This window comes from Haemaphysalis longicornis, unplaced genomic scaffold (assembly GCF_048455015.1).
Source record: "Haemaphysalis longicornis isolate Haplotype H1 unplaced genomic scaffold, Haemaphysalis longicornis Haplotype H1 scaffold_1, whole genome shotgun sequence".
NCBI lineage: Eukaryota > Metazoa > Arthropoda > Arachnida > Ixodida > Ixodidae > Haemaphysalis > Haemaphysalis longicornis.
The window spans coordinates 296401493-296421434 of record NW_027526203.1 but is presented as its reverse complement, the minus strand read 5'-3'; the positions used below and the strand labels follow the sequence as shown (position 1 = coordinate 296421434).

At 46.7% G+C, this 19942-nt stretch overlaps 1 protein-coding gene across 1 annotated transcript in view; it reads right to left on the bottom strand.

Moving 5' to 3' along the window:
• Window positions 1–18653, bottom strand: part of LOC144148487 (uncharacterized) — a 124175-nt gene extending 105522 nt beyond the window's left edge. The window contains exon 1 of the mRNA XM_077680023.1: window positions 18400–18653. Coding sequence (XP_077536149.1) covers window positions 18400–18501 — 102 coding nt within the window. The 5' untranslated portion in view covers window positions 18502–18653. The remainder of the gene's footprint in view (window positions 1–18399) is intronic.
• Between the last annotated feature and the right edge of the window lie 1289 nt (window positions 18654–19942).

The following is a 19942-nucleotide window of genomic DNA, read 5'->3' as shown; positions in this document are numbered from 1 at the left end:
TGCCCTTCCGTTGTGGCGCGTGCTTATCGCTGTGGCGGTGGCTTCTTCGCCTTCCTCCGCCAGGTGGCGACACGGGTTGCGCGCACGTCTCTGTTCCCTGTTCGCCTATCTCCCCCCTGCCGCCCGTCTTTCCCCGCTATCTGGCCGCTGCTCTGTACCGGGCGCTCTGCCAGGTGGCGACACGGCGCCCGCGCACGTCTCCGTTCCCTCGTCCCTTCGTTCCCTCGGCAGAATGGTTGCAAACTGGGCTAGTTGGAAAGACATATTCTTGGATGAAACCAGCGCGAACTTAAACAAATACAAAAAAAAATTCCCCCGCATTTCCCCGAAGGGGAGTATGAGGAAGTGCGAAGCACGGGGTGATGCTATGAGGGGGAGTTTGTTGAAGTTTGGTGGCATTTTGCCCGTTAGTTACATTAACACCCCCTCGTGATCACGTTCGGCTTAACACGCCTCGTTTGTCCCTCTGCGGAAATCTTGGTGAATTAACGTGTATGTTCGAGAGGAGGAGCGCACCGCACCGCAGCGCACCGCAGCTGCGAAGCGCCGACCGGAGTGAAGGGAGAGGAGGCGCAGTCACGTGAGAGAATGCAGAACTAGCGGGTTTGTAGTATCACGTGTACACCACGCATTTATCAAGCCGCTATAACGCCGCTGAGTCGCCAACGCACGCCGCTGACGACGTAGTTTGAATGCGATAAAGATATAAGGCGCGTTACTAACACTGATATCAACGTCGCGTCCGTGGCTTAGTCGGTAGAGCGTCGCGCTGCGGCCGCGAAGTCCGCAGATCGAAACCTGGCGCCGGATGCTGTTTTTTTTTTATATAGTGTAGTGGCCTGGCTGGCGCGCCGAGAGAGAGTGTTGCGAGCTGGAGAGTAGTAAAGGGGCTTTAGGAGAGTAGGCGAGGGGGGAGAGGAGGCGCTATGCGAGCGCCCTCACGCGTCGGAAATCTCCCCCCGTTGCTAAGGAAGACGAGGAGCGCGCGCACCCGCAGCTGTTGCTATGCGGACTACGGCGGCGGACGATTCAGGCTCGCTTAAGAAGTGCATTCGCACTTATTCCTGGCCAATCTCCCACGTGGGTATGTGCCATGTCAGCGGCCAGGCAGCGCGCGCCCATCTCCCCCCGTTGCTAAGGAAGACGAAGAGCGCGCGCACCCTCAGCTGTTGCTATGCGGACGGCGGAAGGTTCGGGGTCGCTTATAAAGTGCATTCGCACTTAAAAAAACGGAACACAAGCTTTATCAACGTGCGTTTGAGAGAGCATGAATTGTCTTCAAAGCACCCCCCCCCCTTATCCCATCTTACTTCACTGTACTAAGTGCAGCGGATGTAAACCTAATTTTCCTGCCAATGACATTTTATTTAGGCCCCGTGAACCAACGCCCGGCGAAATTATGAAAGCGTTCCACATAGCAGAAAGAGGAGACAAGTGCGTCAGCCAAGCAAGCGTGTTTCTTCATCCCAAAGAGATTGCATATCTGCGTGGGCCTTCACTGTGACCTGTATCTATCTAGTTGCCTTGTCACCGTGGCTTTTGTAAACTGGTTTTGCTCATGCAAAGTGTCTTTTATTGTTTTGTGTTAAGTATTTATACGCACCCTTCTTGATATTAAACTTTAGCTTTTAGACCAGCGGCTGTTCTTTCCTTCCACTTCCTTTATCTTTAAGTTCGCACAGGTTTCATCCAAGAATAAACCTATCTCACCCCTGCCTCCTATCTCTCCCTGCCATCGGGCTGCTGCTCCGTGCCGGGCGCTTGCGGAAGGGGATGTGATTTAACCTCTAGCACTCAAGGTCAAAACTGGTCACCCCGCGAAGACTGCCCGAGGTAGCGTAGTGTAGCTTTCGCTACAAAATACGACAGGTATAGAAGTCCGGCCACAAGCAAAGTGCGAACATTGGCACTTCAGCGGTATCGCAGTGCCATCTATTAAAGCGGGGAATAAACAGGATAACCAAACCATGGCCCTCGTGATCAGCTACCAGGGCAGGCAGCAGCTGACCGTGGAGGCCATGACCAAACGGCCGTCTGTGAGATGGTATCAGCCCTGGTCAGCAGGCTATCTTTAGTTTTAAGGCCCGGCTGTGCATACCTCAACGTCGACGTCAAGAAAACACGCGAGTTAGCGGGAGAATTAAAATTTGGCTTAAAATGTTCAATTTCTCCGTGAATAAAGCATCGTTTGCTGCCGAACAAGCGCTGAGAGCACTATAAAACACTAAATCTTTCGAATAAAACCAACTTGTATTTTGTCTCTATGGCCCCTTTAAGCCGCCATCTCTCAGAAGTAACAAGTTCTTCACCTTAAAGGGACCATGCAGACAAAACACAAATTTGGTTCATTCGAAAGATTGCCCCGTGAAAATCCTACTGAAACCACTTTTAACGTAAACTTGGCTGAGATAACCTATATATTTAGGAGAAAAGGGAATGACCACGTGACACATTAGCTCATTTCCCGTAACAGAACCTATGATGTCATATGTGCCAGCTCTGCGACTGGCTGAGGCCGGCAAAAGCCAACGCAAATTCAGCAGGGCTTGCCGAACGACCTATTATAAGCTTATAAGCTTGCCGAACGAGCTATTTGAGCTTAAATTTAGGGCGCATTTTTTTTATAGCAGTAAGAATGGTGCGGTAAACATTTAAAGTTGCGAAAATACACGTAAACATAGAAGTACCGATGCACACTGCTGTTGGTACTGGGTGCACTATGCTTGTTTTAGCTGCGCAGCACTGCGGCGCTTTGGGTTTGTCTCAGACGACACTGGCCGAATGGCGTAAGCGACGGAGTTTTACGGGGCCATATTTGAGGCGTTTTTTTTAAATGAGCCAGATCCACCTACCGCGAATTTGAGAAACAAGCGGAAGTTTGTTACCGGACCTGAACGCAACGCCGCCAAAGCTATTATATGATATATTTTACACGTCAGCTAGAAACGTTTATGGCCACAGGTAATTAAAATTATGCCGTGAATATGAGATGTGGGGTGATAAGCTTGGATTTGATTCAATTTGAATTAAAACACTCAAGTTGATGCGGCATTCTTTTGAAACTTTGTTTAAATTGACTAGCAAGCATGGCGCGTTTGAGTTTTGGTGGGAAAGGCATTAAATATATGCAACAGGGCTTCAAGAACAATAGAACTATACATGAAGAGCAGGTGAGTCCTCTCGGCACCATTAGCAGCTGTTTTAGAATTATTCCCTAGGATAATTTTCTTGGGCACGTCTGAAGGCACTCACGAAATAAGCAAGCTCTTCATTTCTTTACAATTTCCAAAACACTTCATGAGAGGGCTGTTCATATGTTCTTCTTCACCTTAATGAATTGGTTCGTACTCTTAGAGGGGGGAGGAGGAGAATTGCCACGCCTTTTAGTTAAGTACTAAAAAGGTAAATATGGGAGCAAAAAATAAATATAACCAGAATTATTTCGTAGGGTATACGGTGAGACGAAATAAACATTGCTACGCATGTCTCAGTTTCATTTCGTTCACTTCTTCCGTTCACTTCGTCGTTGACATCTAGGGACAGATCTTTCGATTATCTCCTAATTTCCGTCTGAATTTGTAATACGCCAGCTCCGATAAGCAAAAACAAAAAAAAACATCCGAAATACCCAAGAACAGTCTGAACAGTCATAACAAAAGCAAACGCCCGTTGGGCAGATGTATTGGGCTCATTTTGATCTGTGAAACAGTAGGATCTGGCTCATTTTAGATACAAACTATGGTCTGCGTACGTGTTTTCAGGGGGGTTATATCAACTATTTTCTTGCCACCCCTTTTTTAAGGGAAAGTTGACGAGTTTTTTTTTTTTTTGTCACTGCAGTTTTATCCGACTTAGCTTCTGTTTCTGAATGTGGCTCATTTCGACAAAAAACGCCTCATTTTTCGAGCGAACCCCATGTTTCATGCAGCGATTATTTTCTGTCTAAACAAAACAAGCCAGGTACAAATGCGTCAAAAACAAAGCTAAGGCAGAAAATGGCCCGCCGCGGTATGGTGGCGCCATCTAGGTTGACTTGAGGTAAATAAGGCTCCTGTTATCCTGTTCTTGTGATATCATTGCAGACTCCATGAAAATACATGATTTGGCTGGAAATTTTAATTGAATTGATTAATTTCTCAGTGAATAAAGTATCGTTTGCATCCGGACAAGCGCTGGGATCACTATGAAACACGAAATATTTCGAATAAAACAAACTTGTAATTTGTCTGCGTGGCCCTTTTAAGCCGTGCAAGGTCCCACAAGAAAGGACACCCAATAGGGAAACATTTTAGGACGCAGACGCTTTAGGACGCAGAATGGGGAAAAATTTTTTAGGACACAGATGCTCACTGACTGCTGACTCGCACCACACCTCATTCTTGCATAAAGGATCATAGCTGAGTCATGCTAGACAGAGGTTGAGAACACAGCTTTTACGCCCGCCTCTAGTCTTGCGTTGGAAGACGTACGCTGGTGTGTACGTCCGGTTGCATGGAAACTTTGATAAGGCGCAGTAAAATCCCTCCTCCAGCCTCCGCTGTGCTGGTTGAAATGGAAATGAAACCAGTTTTCATGCATCGAATAAATGCTGTAACGACTCCATACAAGCAGGGCTTTTCCCTGGGAAGCTGTTAAAGTTACCACCGGCTGGAATCTTTTGTGTACGTCATCGTCGCAGGTGTTGACAGAAAACCAGCTCCTCAATTCTCTCCTCATGTTAGTGACAAGCGGGTGACACGGCGTTTTCCCCGTTTAATTCATCAAGAGGAGAAGAGGGATGATGTTGCTGAGAAATAGGATGACAGTCACTGCCTCTTCTGATTAGCCCACTGAATGGTGATTTTGTGGTAAAATCACGCTCAGCTACGTTCTACCACCATTTTCCCTAAGTTGACGTGCCTATTTTTAATACGCAAGACCTGAGAGATCAACTAGAAGAAATGTGTGCGCTCTGAAACCTGCAAGCGCCTCGTACAGGGTTACGTACCCACGGAGTAGAACATATCCCCCGATTGGTATTTGACAACACTTTGTAAAACTTCTAAATAACTCAATCATTTCAGTTAGTCATCGAAATCAATCAATCAATCAATCAATCAATCAATCAATCAATCAATCAATCAATCAATCAATCAATCAATCAATCAATCAATCAATCAATCAATCAATCAATCAATCAATCAATCAATCAATCAATCAATCAATCAATCATCTAGTGTGTGTGCACTACGAGGGTCGGCCACAAGAAATCTGTGCTCGTACCCTGAAACTTGGCTCTGGGTTACATACACAGACCGCAGAGGTGTATTGAACTACTCTCTATAAGCAGGAATTCATTCTGAATTGATGCATATGCGTTGAAGAGAATAATTAAAATCCGTATCGACCCGCCTAATGAAGGAACTGAACCAAATATGGCTTATTTGCGCTCTTAGAACGAATCTGCGTCAGACCGCGACATAACGTTTTTGACATTCACAGCGAAAGTAATGTGCGCTAGATTTATTTATAGAAGACAGTCTTGTTGATCTTTTACAGAGAAGCTGCTAGCCTCTAGTTAGCCTGGAAATGTCGTGTAGTAAGCAAGAAACCCAGGCAAGACCCAGCAGCTCTCGCCTAAGACGCGGAGCGCATGCGTCAGGATAATCAGGCATACAGCATAGAGCTCAGTATTCATTAAAAAAACACAAAACAAGCATCGAAAGCGCATTATGGATAATCAGGCGCCTGTGAACAACATGCGTGTCCAAACAAAACAGCGATAAACATTTTTTGAGGTGTGCCTTGGCTTTCGTAAGAGGAGAGCGACGTTACGGCGTGCGTGCAGCTTTTCTGACAGCATTTGCAGATACCTTTCTTAAGACTACAAACAATGAAATTTGATTGCGAACTTTTGAAGAATATGGAAACTTATTTGCTACCTCTAAATTCAGAAGAAAACGGTGGTTTAACTCTACTGCCGGCTGTAAATGATGCATGATACAGAAATACGGAGCACAAAAAAACCGGTGTTCGTCCATATTTAGCGCTAAAACCATGTCCCCACCCTTTGAGGTGGTGGCGCAATTGCACACGTATATTGATTCGTATTCGTATGGCGTTGTGCTGCTGAGCCCAAGGCCGCGGATATGATACCCGGCCGCGGCAGCCGCTTTTCTGATGGGGGCGAAAAGCGAAAACTCCCGTGTGTTCGAGATTTCGGCGCAGGTTAAAGATCCGAAGGTGGTCAAAATTACTCCGGAGCCCCATACCTGGCGCGCCTCGTCGCCTGTGTGGTGTCGGCGCGTTAAATCCCCACAATTAAAATCAATCAGCAAAGCACATACTCTACACGTCTTCCACTGAGGCCGAGGTGCATGGCATACTCCATTCACTAGACCCCCTTCACTACAACGTATCTTCTCCGCTACCCTCCCGCATTCGTATCCTCACCGAATCCCAAACTGCAATTGAGGAGTTCAACAAGGCCTTCTTTGACCATCCTACTGTCCACCAAATTCAAGCTAGGGTCAACATATTCGCTCAGGACGGCACTAAAACTCGCCTGGCATGGATACCGAGCACATGATGCAGGGACATGGAAACCATACCGCGCACCCCGCGGCTAGGGAGAGCCTCCTCGTAACCCCTCCGTTGGATGACCAACCCCCTGCTGCTGCCTCACCCACCTCCTTTCGCCTGCAACTAGATCACGCTCGCCACGCGATGCGACGCCACCTAGCGTCAAGCACCCCGCTTGGCTATCTCAACAGCGTCCCTTCTCAACCAGGCCCAGCCGAAATATTTATCAACAAGACTCTTTCCAATGTCCTCCCATCACACCCCCCCCCCCCACACACACACACATCTTATCGAAATGGATTCCCCCTGGAAGTCACCACATCCCCGTTGCCCCCACTGTTCAGCGAGCTCCGCCGCGGACCTACACCACTTTTAATCTGGCACTGCGCTGCATTTGCAGATCGCCGCTATATTCCCAAGAGCGCACTACCCCATGGTTTTTCACCAGATGGTCCCGCATACCATGGTCACCAAATCCTCGCCGCGATAGGCACGTTTTTCCTTGAGAGCGGTTTGCACGAGTAGTATGAGCGGGGTCTACACCCAGCTCGGTACCTCAAACTAGACCATTAGTTCGTCCGTTGGAAGCTATATACGTGTTCCTTGAAGATTCAAGAAACGCTTATTCCTCCCTCCCCGCTATTCCTATTTCCCCCTCTGGCCAACCGGCCTTCTCTTTCCCAAGCAAGACTTCACTACTACTACTTGGACTATTTTAACGCTCACCCCTCCCCTCCTACCACTGCGCGACGTTTTTGCCCCCCTCAAGACAAAATCCTGCCGACACCCATGTGTGCAAGTGCAGTTGTAAGGGTTTTTTAACCGACAGCTTATAGATACTTCGTGATAAGGACTTTCCCCGTTCCACCTACTTCTGGCGTTTCATCTTGAGGTCCCGCGAAGTCACAACAAACACCTTATACCCCCCGCCCGCCCCCCACGATCTTCAAAGAAACTCGTCGAAGCATGCCTTCCCTCTTGCCAGCAGTCTTATCTCAAAACAATACACCCTTGTTTCCTTTTCAAAAGTAGAAAAAACTGCGCGTCAAAGAGAAGACCAGAGCAAAGGGGCAGGACGGGCGCACCCCTTTGCACTGGTCTTGCCTTTGAGGCGCAGTTTTTTCTACTCTTGAAATGCAGTACCAACTAGCCCAACAACATGCTGTACTGACCCGTTCCCTCTCGCTATCTCACTCCTCACACCCTCAAACACATTCTGCTTTCACACACTGCTTCTCTCTCTTTCACCCCCTTTCTTAACAACGGAACCTACACCAATATAAGGTGATCCAGGGATGATTTGAGCTTGTTCGCAGTTAAGTAGGCAAGTCTTGCCGAAACGTTAGAAACGCACTGAGGAAGCTACCTTTTCCTAAGATTTTCTCTCTCGTTTCTCCACTATTTTGTCAGTTTCATCGTTCTAACCGCCGCGGTGGCTCAGTGGCTAAGGCGTTGGGCTGCTTAGGGCGAGGTCGCGGGTTCGATTCCCGGACGCGGCGGCCGCTTTTCTGATGGAGGCGAAAAGCAAAAACGCCCGTGCGTTCGAGATTTCGGCGCACGTTAAAGATCCCCAGGTGGTCACAATTTATCCGGAGCCCTCCACTACGGCACACCTCATCGCCTGCATTGAGTCGGCGCGTTAAACCCTACAATCAATCAACCAGTTTCATCGTTCTCTACATACATACATACATACATACATACATACATACATACATACATACATACATACATACATACATACATACATACATACACACATACATACATACATACATACATACATACATACATACGTGCGAACATCAATAGGTCGTAGGAGTTGTTGGCGGACCAACTTTAAATGGAATTGTAGTAGGTCTTTCGGTAATCCTGCAGTTATTATAAAAAATTCAAGCAATGGCTAATTGTAACTCCAGGCTACCTTGTTAATACTTCCTAATTGGTTTTAAAACACATCATATAACACTGAAAACATCGGAGTGCCAGAAAAGTTTTCAGGACATCTTGTAGACGTTCCAGGAATTCAGCGACTCGTGGTATCGGAGCCCTCACAGCCAGTGCGGCGCGATGCTGTACATTAAGCAAAATGTGGCCTTGCTTTCTCTTAAACCACTGCACAAATAATTCTAGCTTCCCGACTTGCTACACTAGACGGGAGTGAAAATCATACTAGGGGATATTATATACTAGAGGATATACCTAGAGGATATACTAGAGGATTTACCTAGTATTTACTAGAGGAAAATATACTAGAGGATATTTAGAATGGGTCCACGGCTACCATCATTATCCATTGATTGATTGATTGTAGGTTTGAACGCGCCGACGCAACGCAGGTGATGAGGCACGCCGTAGTGGAGGGCTCCGGATTAATTTTGACCACCTGGGGATCTTTAACGTGCTCCGAAATCTCGTACACACGGGCGTTTTAAGTGCGGAGCACCTTAGGACCGCACAATGTCCGTCCGCGTCCATGTGCATAGCATTTACAATCGCAAAAAAATCACACAGGCACCGGCAGGACTCGAGCCTGTGTCTGGTAGACCAGACAGAGTTAGTGCCAGTCGTCTTACCCATTGGGCTACCACCGTGAGTTAGTTTCTGAGAGTCAAACGGCTTACTCCCTCGCCTGTAACCGGGCGGAGTACTTCGCAATGTCCCTTTGCGTCCATCCGTGCGCACGCCACCATCAAGAAAAAAATCAAGCGAAATTCGATTTGAGCCGTGAGTTGGAGTTTCATTTCGGGAATAATCAAGGTACAACTCAAATCAAATCGAATGATGGTCGGGGCGCAAATCAGATGTCACTCGGGGCGCAACTTGGATGTCATTTGGAGTGCGCGTACTCCGCACCCTCACCATCATCCACGGAGTGGAGATGCTGCCATTTCTTTTTGCTTTTCACCTCCATCAGAAAAGCGACCGCCGCTACCGGGAACCGAACCCGCGACCTCGTGCTCAGCAGCACAACGCCTTAGACACTGAGCCACCACGGCGGGTTACCATCACTTTTCATAAGGAGAGCATTAAAATGCCTATAAGGAAGGGCGTCAGACAAGGAGACACAATCTCTCCGATGTTATTCACAGCATGTTTACAAGAAGTATTCAGAAAATTGGATTGGGAACACGTGGGAGTACGAGTTAACGGAGAATACCTCAGTAACCTCAGATTTGCTGATGACGTTGCCTTGCTAAGTAACTCGGGGGACGAATTGCAAATCATGTTTTCCGTACTGGAAAAACAGAGTAGAACCGTGGGCCTGAACATTGATATGCAGAAAACGAAAGGGAGGATCCATAACCTCGAAACAGTACAGCGGTTTGAGACAGGTGGCGAGGCAGTGGAAGTGGTAAGCGAATATATCTACTTAGGCCAAGTTGTGACCCCGGATCCCAACCATGAGGCAGAGATAATCAGAAGAATAAGAATGGGGTGGAGTGCATACGGCAGACATTCTCAGATAATGAATGGCAGCCTACCATTGACCCTGAAGAAGACAGTGTATGACAGCTGCATCTTACCGGTACTCACCTACGGGGCAGAAACTTGGAGGCTGACTAAGAGGATTTAACTTAAATTGAGGACGACCCAACGAGCAATGGAACGGAAGATGATATGATAGGTGTAACATTAAGAGACAAGAAGAGAGCGGAGTGGGTCAAAGAACAAACGCGTGTTAAGGACATATTAGTAGAAATTAAGAAGAAGAAATGGACGTGGGCAGGGCATGTAATGCTAAGGCAAGAGAACCGTTGTTCAATAAGGGTAACAGAGTGGATTCCTAGCGAAGGCAAGCGTTGCAGGGGGGCGGGAGAAAGTTAGATGGGCAGATGAGATCAAGAAGTTTGAGGGGATAAACTGGTCGCAGTTAGCACAGGGCCGGGGTAATTGGAGAATAATGGGAGAGGCCTTTGCCCTGCAGTGGGCGTAGATAGTGAAAATTATATGAAACGTTAATTCATACAGTCACAGAATGATATGCCAGTCCACCGACAAATACATGGAACGCACGCACACGCATGTCCACTGAACACTCATTTCACGGAGTATGTATAGTGTCCTATTGTGTCCAACGTCTAAAGAAATGTTAACAGCGTTATTCTTGCACGATAATTGATTTCCTAAGCTGTCCACGTTCCAAGAAGATCATGTAAACAGATTAGGTAGGACCCGGGCAAGACAAGGGAAGTCTTCGCCGTGTTTTCTGTGATTGCGTAATAACAATACGCTCAGAGGATGTATTTGAAGCCGTCGTGGACAGCCCAGGCCGGGCACATATAGAGATAGGAATTCTGCTGAAGCCTAAATAGAAATTGCGTCGTATAGGCAACGTTGAGCTTAATGCAACGCAGACAGGTTCATCGTGCTTACACAAGCCGCTAGGAACTAGGAACCTGTAGCCTAAGTAGATCATGTGTAGCGGCACGAAAGTCTTGTTGGAGTTTCCCCGGGTGAATACTGAGAGCTCATGGAAACCGAAGAAGCTGAATTCAATCCGCCTGGCCTTGTCTAGGGCATTGGGCAACTAATTAGTGGGGATTCCCACTGATCAAGTTACCTCTCAATCCCCCCATCTGTGAGGCTGTGATGGCATTCCTGACCTGGCAAGGCCTAAGTATATTGTCGAAGCTGTCAGCATGGGCTCGCAGACTAATTGCGAGTTGGTGACCTAAACAGCATGGGCTTTCTTGATGGTTGCGGCGTTTGTTTGGTGTTTACTCCGCAGCCTACCATTACAGTCCGAGAAATCCCAGTAGGGTGTCTTCACCACAGTGCCCCAGAATGACACATCGAAGTGGCCTACGGAGAATATTCGGCGAATGAAGGAGACAAAACATATTATCTGACTAAAAAAGTGCGCGTCTGCAGGGACACCGCACAAGGCGTGCAAGGCGTTTTGTAGGGCTCAATGTCCTAGCACAGATGCCCTTGTTCACTCAAATTGAATGCTCGGCCATGGCATTCGCCGAATTCGCAAACTAGTCCACTTCGATTGGTCACACTGGAGCCTTGTGGTGAAGGTGAAGGCGCTCTACGAGTTCTTCTTTGAGTGTAGATAACCCACATTCGAAATGCATCTATAGATGGCTTGCACTGACGTCACCATAGCTTCCATGTTTGCGACCCACAAGCACGGCGAAAGGCTGCACAGTTATCTGATGATTTTATCTCTGAGAAGTTTAAAAAAGCTGGAAGTGGGGCACAAGAAAGGGCTGTGATTACGTCATGTGCAAGGTATGTGTAGTAAACCTGAAGTCATGCTAGTACGTTTGAGTGAACAGGCAGCCTTTTAACGTGCATTTAGAGTTTAAGCGAAAATGAGCTGCCATCCAGCTATAGATACTAAGTAATGCTGAGACAAGTGGGCAATATGATTCCATAAAAGAGATTTACTCTGTGCGTGGAATTTCTTTGGTATGTTACAGTAAGGTAAACTTTTTGTTCGGTTTAACAAAATAAAGCAAACACTACTACTTCTGGTTAGCTTCCGTCTCCTCCAACTGCCATTTCGGGCACTACTAATAATAATATTAAGAGCTTTACCTTGAAATCACATAATTTGAAAAGCGGGCTGGCCTGAAGCACAAGAAACAATATTACCATTAGTTGCGGGCTAATCTCCTCAGGATGAGACGTAAGGGTTTTAGGCCTGTCAGACGGAGGAAATCATAAAACGCACAAAAGGCAAACACACACCAGAAGGAAAGACAAAAAGGCACAGGGAATTGTTTCAGAACAGTTCGTAATTACCGAGGGCAAAGCAGGGGAGCCCGGTCGTACGAACGGGGAACATTGCGTCACCCCATCAGCTACTAACAAGGTTTCCCGGGATCTTCTGAGGGCCACTCTATTCCGAGCAGAACGCGACACTGAGCCGAGCGATGCGAGCCAACGTTCTCGCCGGGCCTCGTTCTACTGCGCCAGATCAAGATCCGGCGAACGAAACAGTCCTGACGTGAGTGGGCGGTCGTCTTTCAGGCTAACGCAGGCCGGCTCAGTGGCGGGGAAGCGTGCGACTGGGGCGTTTGAAGGGCTCAGTTAAAGACGCCGGGTATCTCCTCTCCTATGCGTGGATTTTAGGATTAGTTTGCCGTGTGGTACTTCCCCAGCCTTGTCGTGCTCAACGGCAGTTCTCTACGCACTGCTGGCCAAAAAAGTTTTGTTCCGCGCGGGGAGAAACTGTCTAAATGCCTGGTGTTTTTTCTTCTTCTTTCAAACACCTTATACACGCTCGCATTTAGTGTGTGTGGAAGGACCATCTTGACGAATGAACCCTGCGCCTGTCCAAGTGGAGCAATATTCAATTATTCTGATTATTCCTTGTGTCACATAAACGTTTCTGCGCATGCGTGTTCATCCCTGTATGTGTGTATCTATGCATGCGCGTATGTACGCACCAGAGTTCAATTTCGCTTCAGCGCTGCATCCTGACGAAGCAGCGTGAAATGCGGCATCGTGTTTGTTTGACTTCACGAGGAGCGAGGGCCGTTTTAAAGACGGTATTTTATTTTGGGAAAGGGGGGGGGGGGGGGGGGGCTAGTTAAACGGGCGAATTGTGATCCGTCTGTCTCTCTATCCCTCGATGCAGCCTTCCGGCAAAAAGTTGGAAGAATTCGTCAAAAAGAACTATGTAAAAGCAAAATCATCCCAAACTACGGAAACGGCCGGCGTAACTCCTCCATGTCCAAAGGAGACCTCAGCCACGTTTGATGCAAAATGTACGTGGTACATAACCTGGAGTGTGCGCATTGGTTTAGTTAATAATGCACGTGGGGTTGGTGTTTATGATAGCAACTGAATAAAACAAGGTGTTATTATTGCTCAAAAAGGCGTCAGCTCATGCGAGATGAAAGCAAGCACAAAAATTCGGTCACCTGCGCAATTAAGATGCCGAGACTTGGGAAGCACCGGTGCTGGTGGTCTTCACTAACTTTCACTTCGCTTTTCGCAGGTCTGCCTCTTTCTGAGAGAAAGATGGTTAAAAGTCGAAGCTTTCTCAGTGCGAGCTGAGTCAAATCAAAGTCCAAAGTCCAAACTGCCAAAGTCCGAAGCCAAAGTCTACTTCAACTCAGCCAAAGTCCAAAGCCAACGCCACGCTACGAATCCGAAGGAAAGGCTGTGCGCCCGGAATAGTCATATTTCCTAGGTACTGAGGCGTTTGTACATAGTGTGTAGAATTCTTTCGACCAACCACCCGACTGGTTCCCTCTTTTGAACGTTTGTGTGTGTTTGCATGAAGTTGGATGTATTTGTGCTTGTCCTAACTTTAGTGTATTCCCTTGTTTGCTTGACTATGTAGGGTCCTCGTACTGTCATGTTCAAGCGTTTTCTCCCATGCAATAAAGGGAAAAAAGCGCAATCGGATAGACGCTCGTTGTACCCAGGTTAGACTCTGATCATGCGAAGCGTTTTTTCCCCTGTTTTTTCTCTTTTGTTTTATGCGGCGGCGGTCTTTTATTTGTTTTCTGTTGTGTTTAAGGTTACGTTGCCGCTTTTTTCGTTTTTTTTATTGTTTTTTGCCAACCTCCTAAACTCATGTGTGCATCTGCCTTCCCATCTCGTAATGAGGCGGCCTCGGAAAGCGAGATGGAATGGCTTTTACACGCTACGTGCGCCTAATTTTTTGTTAGGTTTATTTTTTTCCGCTTCAAAATTAACCCATTTGACTGTTATACTGGTTTACTTACTACCTGGCCTTTTTTTTCCTTGTCGGTATTCCGCATTGCGTGCCAACACAACTTTTGTTTCTTTACAATCGTCTGCACATGTTATTGTTCCCCGCCGCTGCCAACCCCGTACACCTCGGGCCTTTGGGGTGTCCCAGTGGCTCGATTCCCGGGACCTCCCTAACTAGTCTCCTTGCTCCTCGCTAATCTCCCTAACACTTCTTGCCTAGCATTTTCCCCGCTCCACTTCGTCGAATATGATAGTTTTCTGTTGTAGATCCGCACGGACAGGTGACAAGCTTAAACAAGACCGCCGTTAAAAGAGCAGACTCCCGCTCATGCTGTTCCAGGTAGAGCAAGAAACAGAAGACAAAGGAAAAGATGCGCGCTGTCCCAACAGATGGCTCGCGAGAAGTGCGAAGGCGGCAAAACTGAATCGCATTGAACATACCTCCATTCAATTAATCACGAGGGTAGCCAGAAAAGAGGTCAATATCGTAAGGTGGGAGAGCGGTGAGCGGATTTGCGTGGCAGGGGCGGCAGACTGCAGTCATCTTTCGCAGTGAAGCATTTGCAGTGAAGCAAGCAGGTTCGCGGCCAATTTTTTACCTACTTCTGTTCTGAATAAAATTTACTCAATCAATAAGTCCGTTTGCCATGACATATCTTACTACGTTGATTCGTCGAGTGTCCCAGCTTGAGCAACGCTTTACCTACTCATCGTCTTCGCCTGCCTTGGTGTAATGTAATTTAGTCACAACTCCTGCATTTCCCTAAAGTTTAGGGGGTCACGTAAGTCGTCCAAATTCTCTTGAACAGTTTTTTCGTCAGAATTTTTTTAAAGATTCCACTCTAAAGTTTAATCTGCTGTTCCAGCTACAAGGACCAAATAAAAAAAAACTTTTGAAAAATAAAAATTAAATTTACTGACGGCATCTCCCCGCTTGTGTGTATGTGTTTGCCATATATCTTAATGTACACTTCGACTGCCCGAATTTGTTCCTTTATTTTTCTTTTGCTTTGACATGTATATTCCTTTTGTCGGTGGTTATTACTGTCTTTTGCTCGTGATGAGAACCAGGCTCTTCCACCTAAGTCCTAAACGGTTTTGGCAGGCCAGACTTTTTGTCCTGTTTGAATAACAAAATTAAGAATCTCATCATCATCATCAATAGCTAAACGTGTGGACGACTGTACTACTACTTACGGTCGCAATCAGCCTATAAATAGCCGTGCGGAACTTCGTCGGGTCTCGTCTAATGGACGTCTCAAGCAGGGCACGTCAACTTCGTCATCCTTCGCGAGCTACAACGTCACTTGACTCCAACGTGATGCCAAAATACAAAAGGACTAACTGTGAGGCGCAATAATGTATTTAGACCTATTTGAACTTGGTTTATTGTAATGAGGGAATTATTTATTGATGTCATGATTTGAGACTATATTTGTTGATTGAAACGTTTTTTTTTTAAATTCTGGAGTCAAAGCTAAGTTTGTTGCAGTTGATGGGATGAGGGATGACACTTACCCGCAAACATTATGTATGTATGTATGTATGTATGTATGTATGTATGTATGTATGTATGTATGTATGTATGTATGTATGTATGTATGTATGTATGTATGTATGTATGTATGTATGTATGTATGTATGTATGTAGTGTGTGCGTGTGTGTGTGTATATATGTACGTATAGCCAAATTAGTCTAAGCCATGGTGCTTGCCACCTAAGATTTATAAACCCTATCAGATACTAAAATATGTTATTCGTAATTTTTTTAAAATTAATAACCAAAACAATTCCTTAGGTTACTTCACGCTACCTTTTGTAATTTCAGTTCACAGCATAACTTCGGCATGAAAATATTTATAGTGCGCTGCGGAACGCCCATTTGAAACTTTAATTTCTGCTAAAATGCACAGAGATTTTTGTGCTGACACGCCGGTCTCTCACTACGCGTTAAATATACACTTGCGCAAATATACTATTTCCGGATATAAGAGCTGAGGGGCATGAAATACACTACAGGAATGCCAGGTCCTCAATACCGAATGCAAGGCCGTACTGTATTGCTAAATTCTGGCAGTGAAGATTTACTAAAGAAAATGATGTTTGCTTCACTTCAGGCCATCAGTCGTCGTTTGATGCCGGCGGTCTTTTTTTTTTATAACTAAATTTTTACTTCACGCCATACTTTTATTTTTAGTGTTGTATTTAGTGCCCAAATAAACAAGCAATTAGTCGCTTACCTCGAAGAAGTATGGAAATTTCACTCCCATAGTTGAAGTGCGGGGGCTATGCACAAATCACGCCTACAGAAAGCGAATCTACAAACTTATATTAAGTGAAACCTATGCAACAAAAGTGAAGTAGTCTAAGTAAAAGGCAACACAATAGTAACAAAAGTATGGTGCGAGTAAAAAATTGAATTCTTCAAATGCGAGTACGATCGCAGGCGAAAAAAGTAAGCTGATCCGATTTCTAAGGACGGTGCGGTGCACTTTTCTATGCTTCGAACAACTTATAGAATAAGGTGAAGCAAGCGCCCTTTTATTCAGTAAGCATTCAGCTCAGAAATTTAGCAGCAGAGTTATGGTTTGGTATTCGGTGTTGAGGACCTGGCCTTCATGTAGTGTATTTTCATAAGACCACAATTCTTGCCAGATAGGCTTCGGGAAAATCGTACATTTCCGTGCGTTTGGCTTTGTCTCACATAGTGAGCGACTGAGCTTTCAATAAATAAATCTGTCCATGGATTTTTTTCCGAAAAGTTTTTTTCCCTCTGGGTTTGCCGCAGTGCTTTACAAAATTTTCATGCCGAAGTTAATCTTCAAACTAAAAGTGCATAAGTAGGGCTAAATGACCACAGGTAATATTTTTTATTACGATTGGTTGGTTTTAAAAGTGCGAAAGGTTGTAAATTAGAACTGCGATCAGATAAGGTAAAGCGCGTGAAGGAATAAGACGTTTATTCAGGAAGGGACAACACAAGTTATTGTTAGGGGGAAGAGGTTTTACCCCTACTTGTAGAAGTAGGGGTAAAAAGTCCATATTGTTGATTTCTTAATTAAAAAAAGTTTTGAAATAATGTGAACCAAACTATACAATGATGTGAGCTGGCTACTATAGCTGCTACTACGCTCACTGAAAGGTAGCGTCCCTGTTTCAGAATGCTCTCCTTGCTTTCCTTCTATTAGCCATCCCCGCAGTCACCAACGTGAAAACTTGCGGGTATCGCTTCTACGAACCTTACTTTCCGCTTTTGCAGTCTGGAAAACTTCAGATCAGTGCTGAGTTGTACTACAATGCAAATAAATGGAGGTGCAAGCTACATGCCCTACATAGTAGCGAGAGAGAAAGATCGATGCTTCCTCTTGCCAGTAATGTAACTTTCTCACGAGTATCAGCGCATTTGGGAAATTCAGCATAAACGGAGAAGTTATTTGATCAATAAGAATTTATGGGACAACACAGTAGTAGGTTCTGCCGGAATTGTATCCGTCACGTTAAAAGATCGATTGTCGGACACTGTTTATATTTCTTAAAAAGTTTTTCTATCTGATGCATGCAAAATTATTTCATTGTGCTTTGAACCCCGCGGGACCTCATTTGTACTTTGAAGCCAATCGTAACCAGACCAGCACGGCTGAAAAATAAGGTTGACGCGGAAGTGTTGCGTTAGCACTGCCATCTGACACTTTCCATGGCTCGGTGCGTGCCAAGAGGGCTGTGCTCTGGCACTGAACCGAAAGTGTGACGGCTTTGAAGAACTACAACGGGATCCACCAAAGCGACAAGCACGCAAAAGCAACTAACCAGATTTTGTTGAAAACACTGGATATTTACTCTTGCGTCTTCTTGTCAGTTCATGGCGCCACTGCGTGGCTGGGTACTTCAGTCACAGATGGTGGATAGCACGCAGAATTAGACGTTCACGAGAAGCTACTTAACGTTTCTTTCCCTTTTCAGGGACGGAAAACTGGCTTCCCCTAATTGGCAAGAAGGAGCTTGGTGAAGCCTATCGATTTCGCGTCTATGTGTTCTTCCCCAAACGGCTAGTCGCAAATCGGCGCAAAAAGGGAGCCCGGCGGTTCCCCTGGCGAACCGCTTGCGCAGCGGCACGCGAAGGGCGGCGATCTGGTTGCAGCGTGGGCAGAAGCTCACCTTGGTGATGGTCAGCGGCAGTCCGGTGCCTCTTCCCCCCTGGAGCCGGAAGCCCCAGGGGCTGCCTCCGGCCAGGCGGACGGTTATCGCACTCCCCGCCATCGCGCGCTGCTTGGGCGTCCAGTCGGTTCGCTCGAAATGGGGAGCCCTGCTCGCCGAGGGCCCGGAAGAGCGTTTCTTTTCTTCGCCTAGCTTGGCAGGGCGAGCGGGCCGCCGGGTGGCTGCGAACGACGAGGTTGCCCCGCGGGACCTTATTTTTAGTGCGATCTCTCCCACCGCCCAGAGTCCGGGACGACGCGTTGGCGGTGGCTCAAGGTGGACCCGGCCGCTGGAGAGGCCGTGCTCGGGCCCCTCCGCCGCTGCAGGCGCACCACAGGCGCACGCGCTTGCCGCAGGGTCGCGGTGACGCCGTCCAGCGCCCCACCGCCCACGTGCGATCGGCCACTGCTCGTCAACAGGTCGTGTAGGGTAGCAGCACAGAGTGCACTGCCACATCCGCGCCTGCTTCGTAAGGGTTTGCTCTGCGCGGCTAATCCCGATGATACAACCCTGAGGAATGCGTCTTGCTTTGTGCTGCTCGCGTTGGACAAAAACAGTTACGTAGAAACCTGAGCTTTCATCGTGAAGCTTCAGAACATTGAAGAACATGCCTACACATGCACATCCATAGAGCACTACTTCGGCGGGTCCAACAAACGCGAGTCAAACAAAAAGTCCATGGTGGTGAAAATTTGCTCAAAGTTCTCGTGCGAGAACATTTGAGGCAGGCCTTCTACTAAGCCTGTGCAGCAGAAAGCCTTGCTCAAGTCAATGCTCCCAGCAGAACTGCCACAAAAATGCGCTCTGTGGAGGGCACATATCCAGATGCTTGTACTTAAACACATTATCAATGACGGTGACAAGTGCTTTCCATGAGCAATAGGAAGTCATTGCACATACACCACTCACCATAACTACAAGAGTAAAATAAATGACGCATATTGATCGTGAAAACCAATGAAACTATGCTGCATCAGGAAGACTCCGTAGCTGAGTAAAGGAATGACGACGATTATTTTATCTGCGAAAGACGCTAAAATCTCCATGCAGTTGCATGACCACCCCACGACGGCAGAGCGACGTTTTGACGCGATCGCGTCGCCAATATTTTGACGATACTGCGTTGATATTCCGAAATCATTTGTTTTTACGATGGAGTTAACGTTATTTTCTTGCAATAATATGATTTTTTGTTCGCGAGGAATTATGGCTTTTCTTTTCTCGCGAGTACGTATTCGCCAAGTATGTCTTCGCGTAGGTGAATCTCTTTCGAGGAGCCGTCGCACCTGCTTATTGGGTGCTCACGAGCTAGCATAACCATGACGCTTCCATCTCACCACGGGCACCTGCGGTTATTTCCCGGAAAGCAAAAATTAAAATGAAATGGTCCCGGAAAAAAATGTTTGCTGAGAAAATGGTTCTAGGGTCAAGGTGGTGAACAATGGTCCCTATGAAATTCCTTTGTCTTCCTCTCCCTCCCAACAAGTTCCGCGTCATACAACTT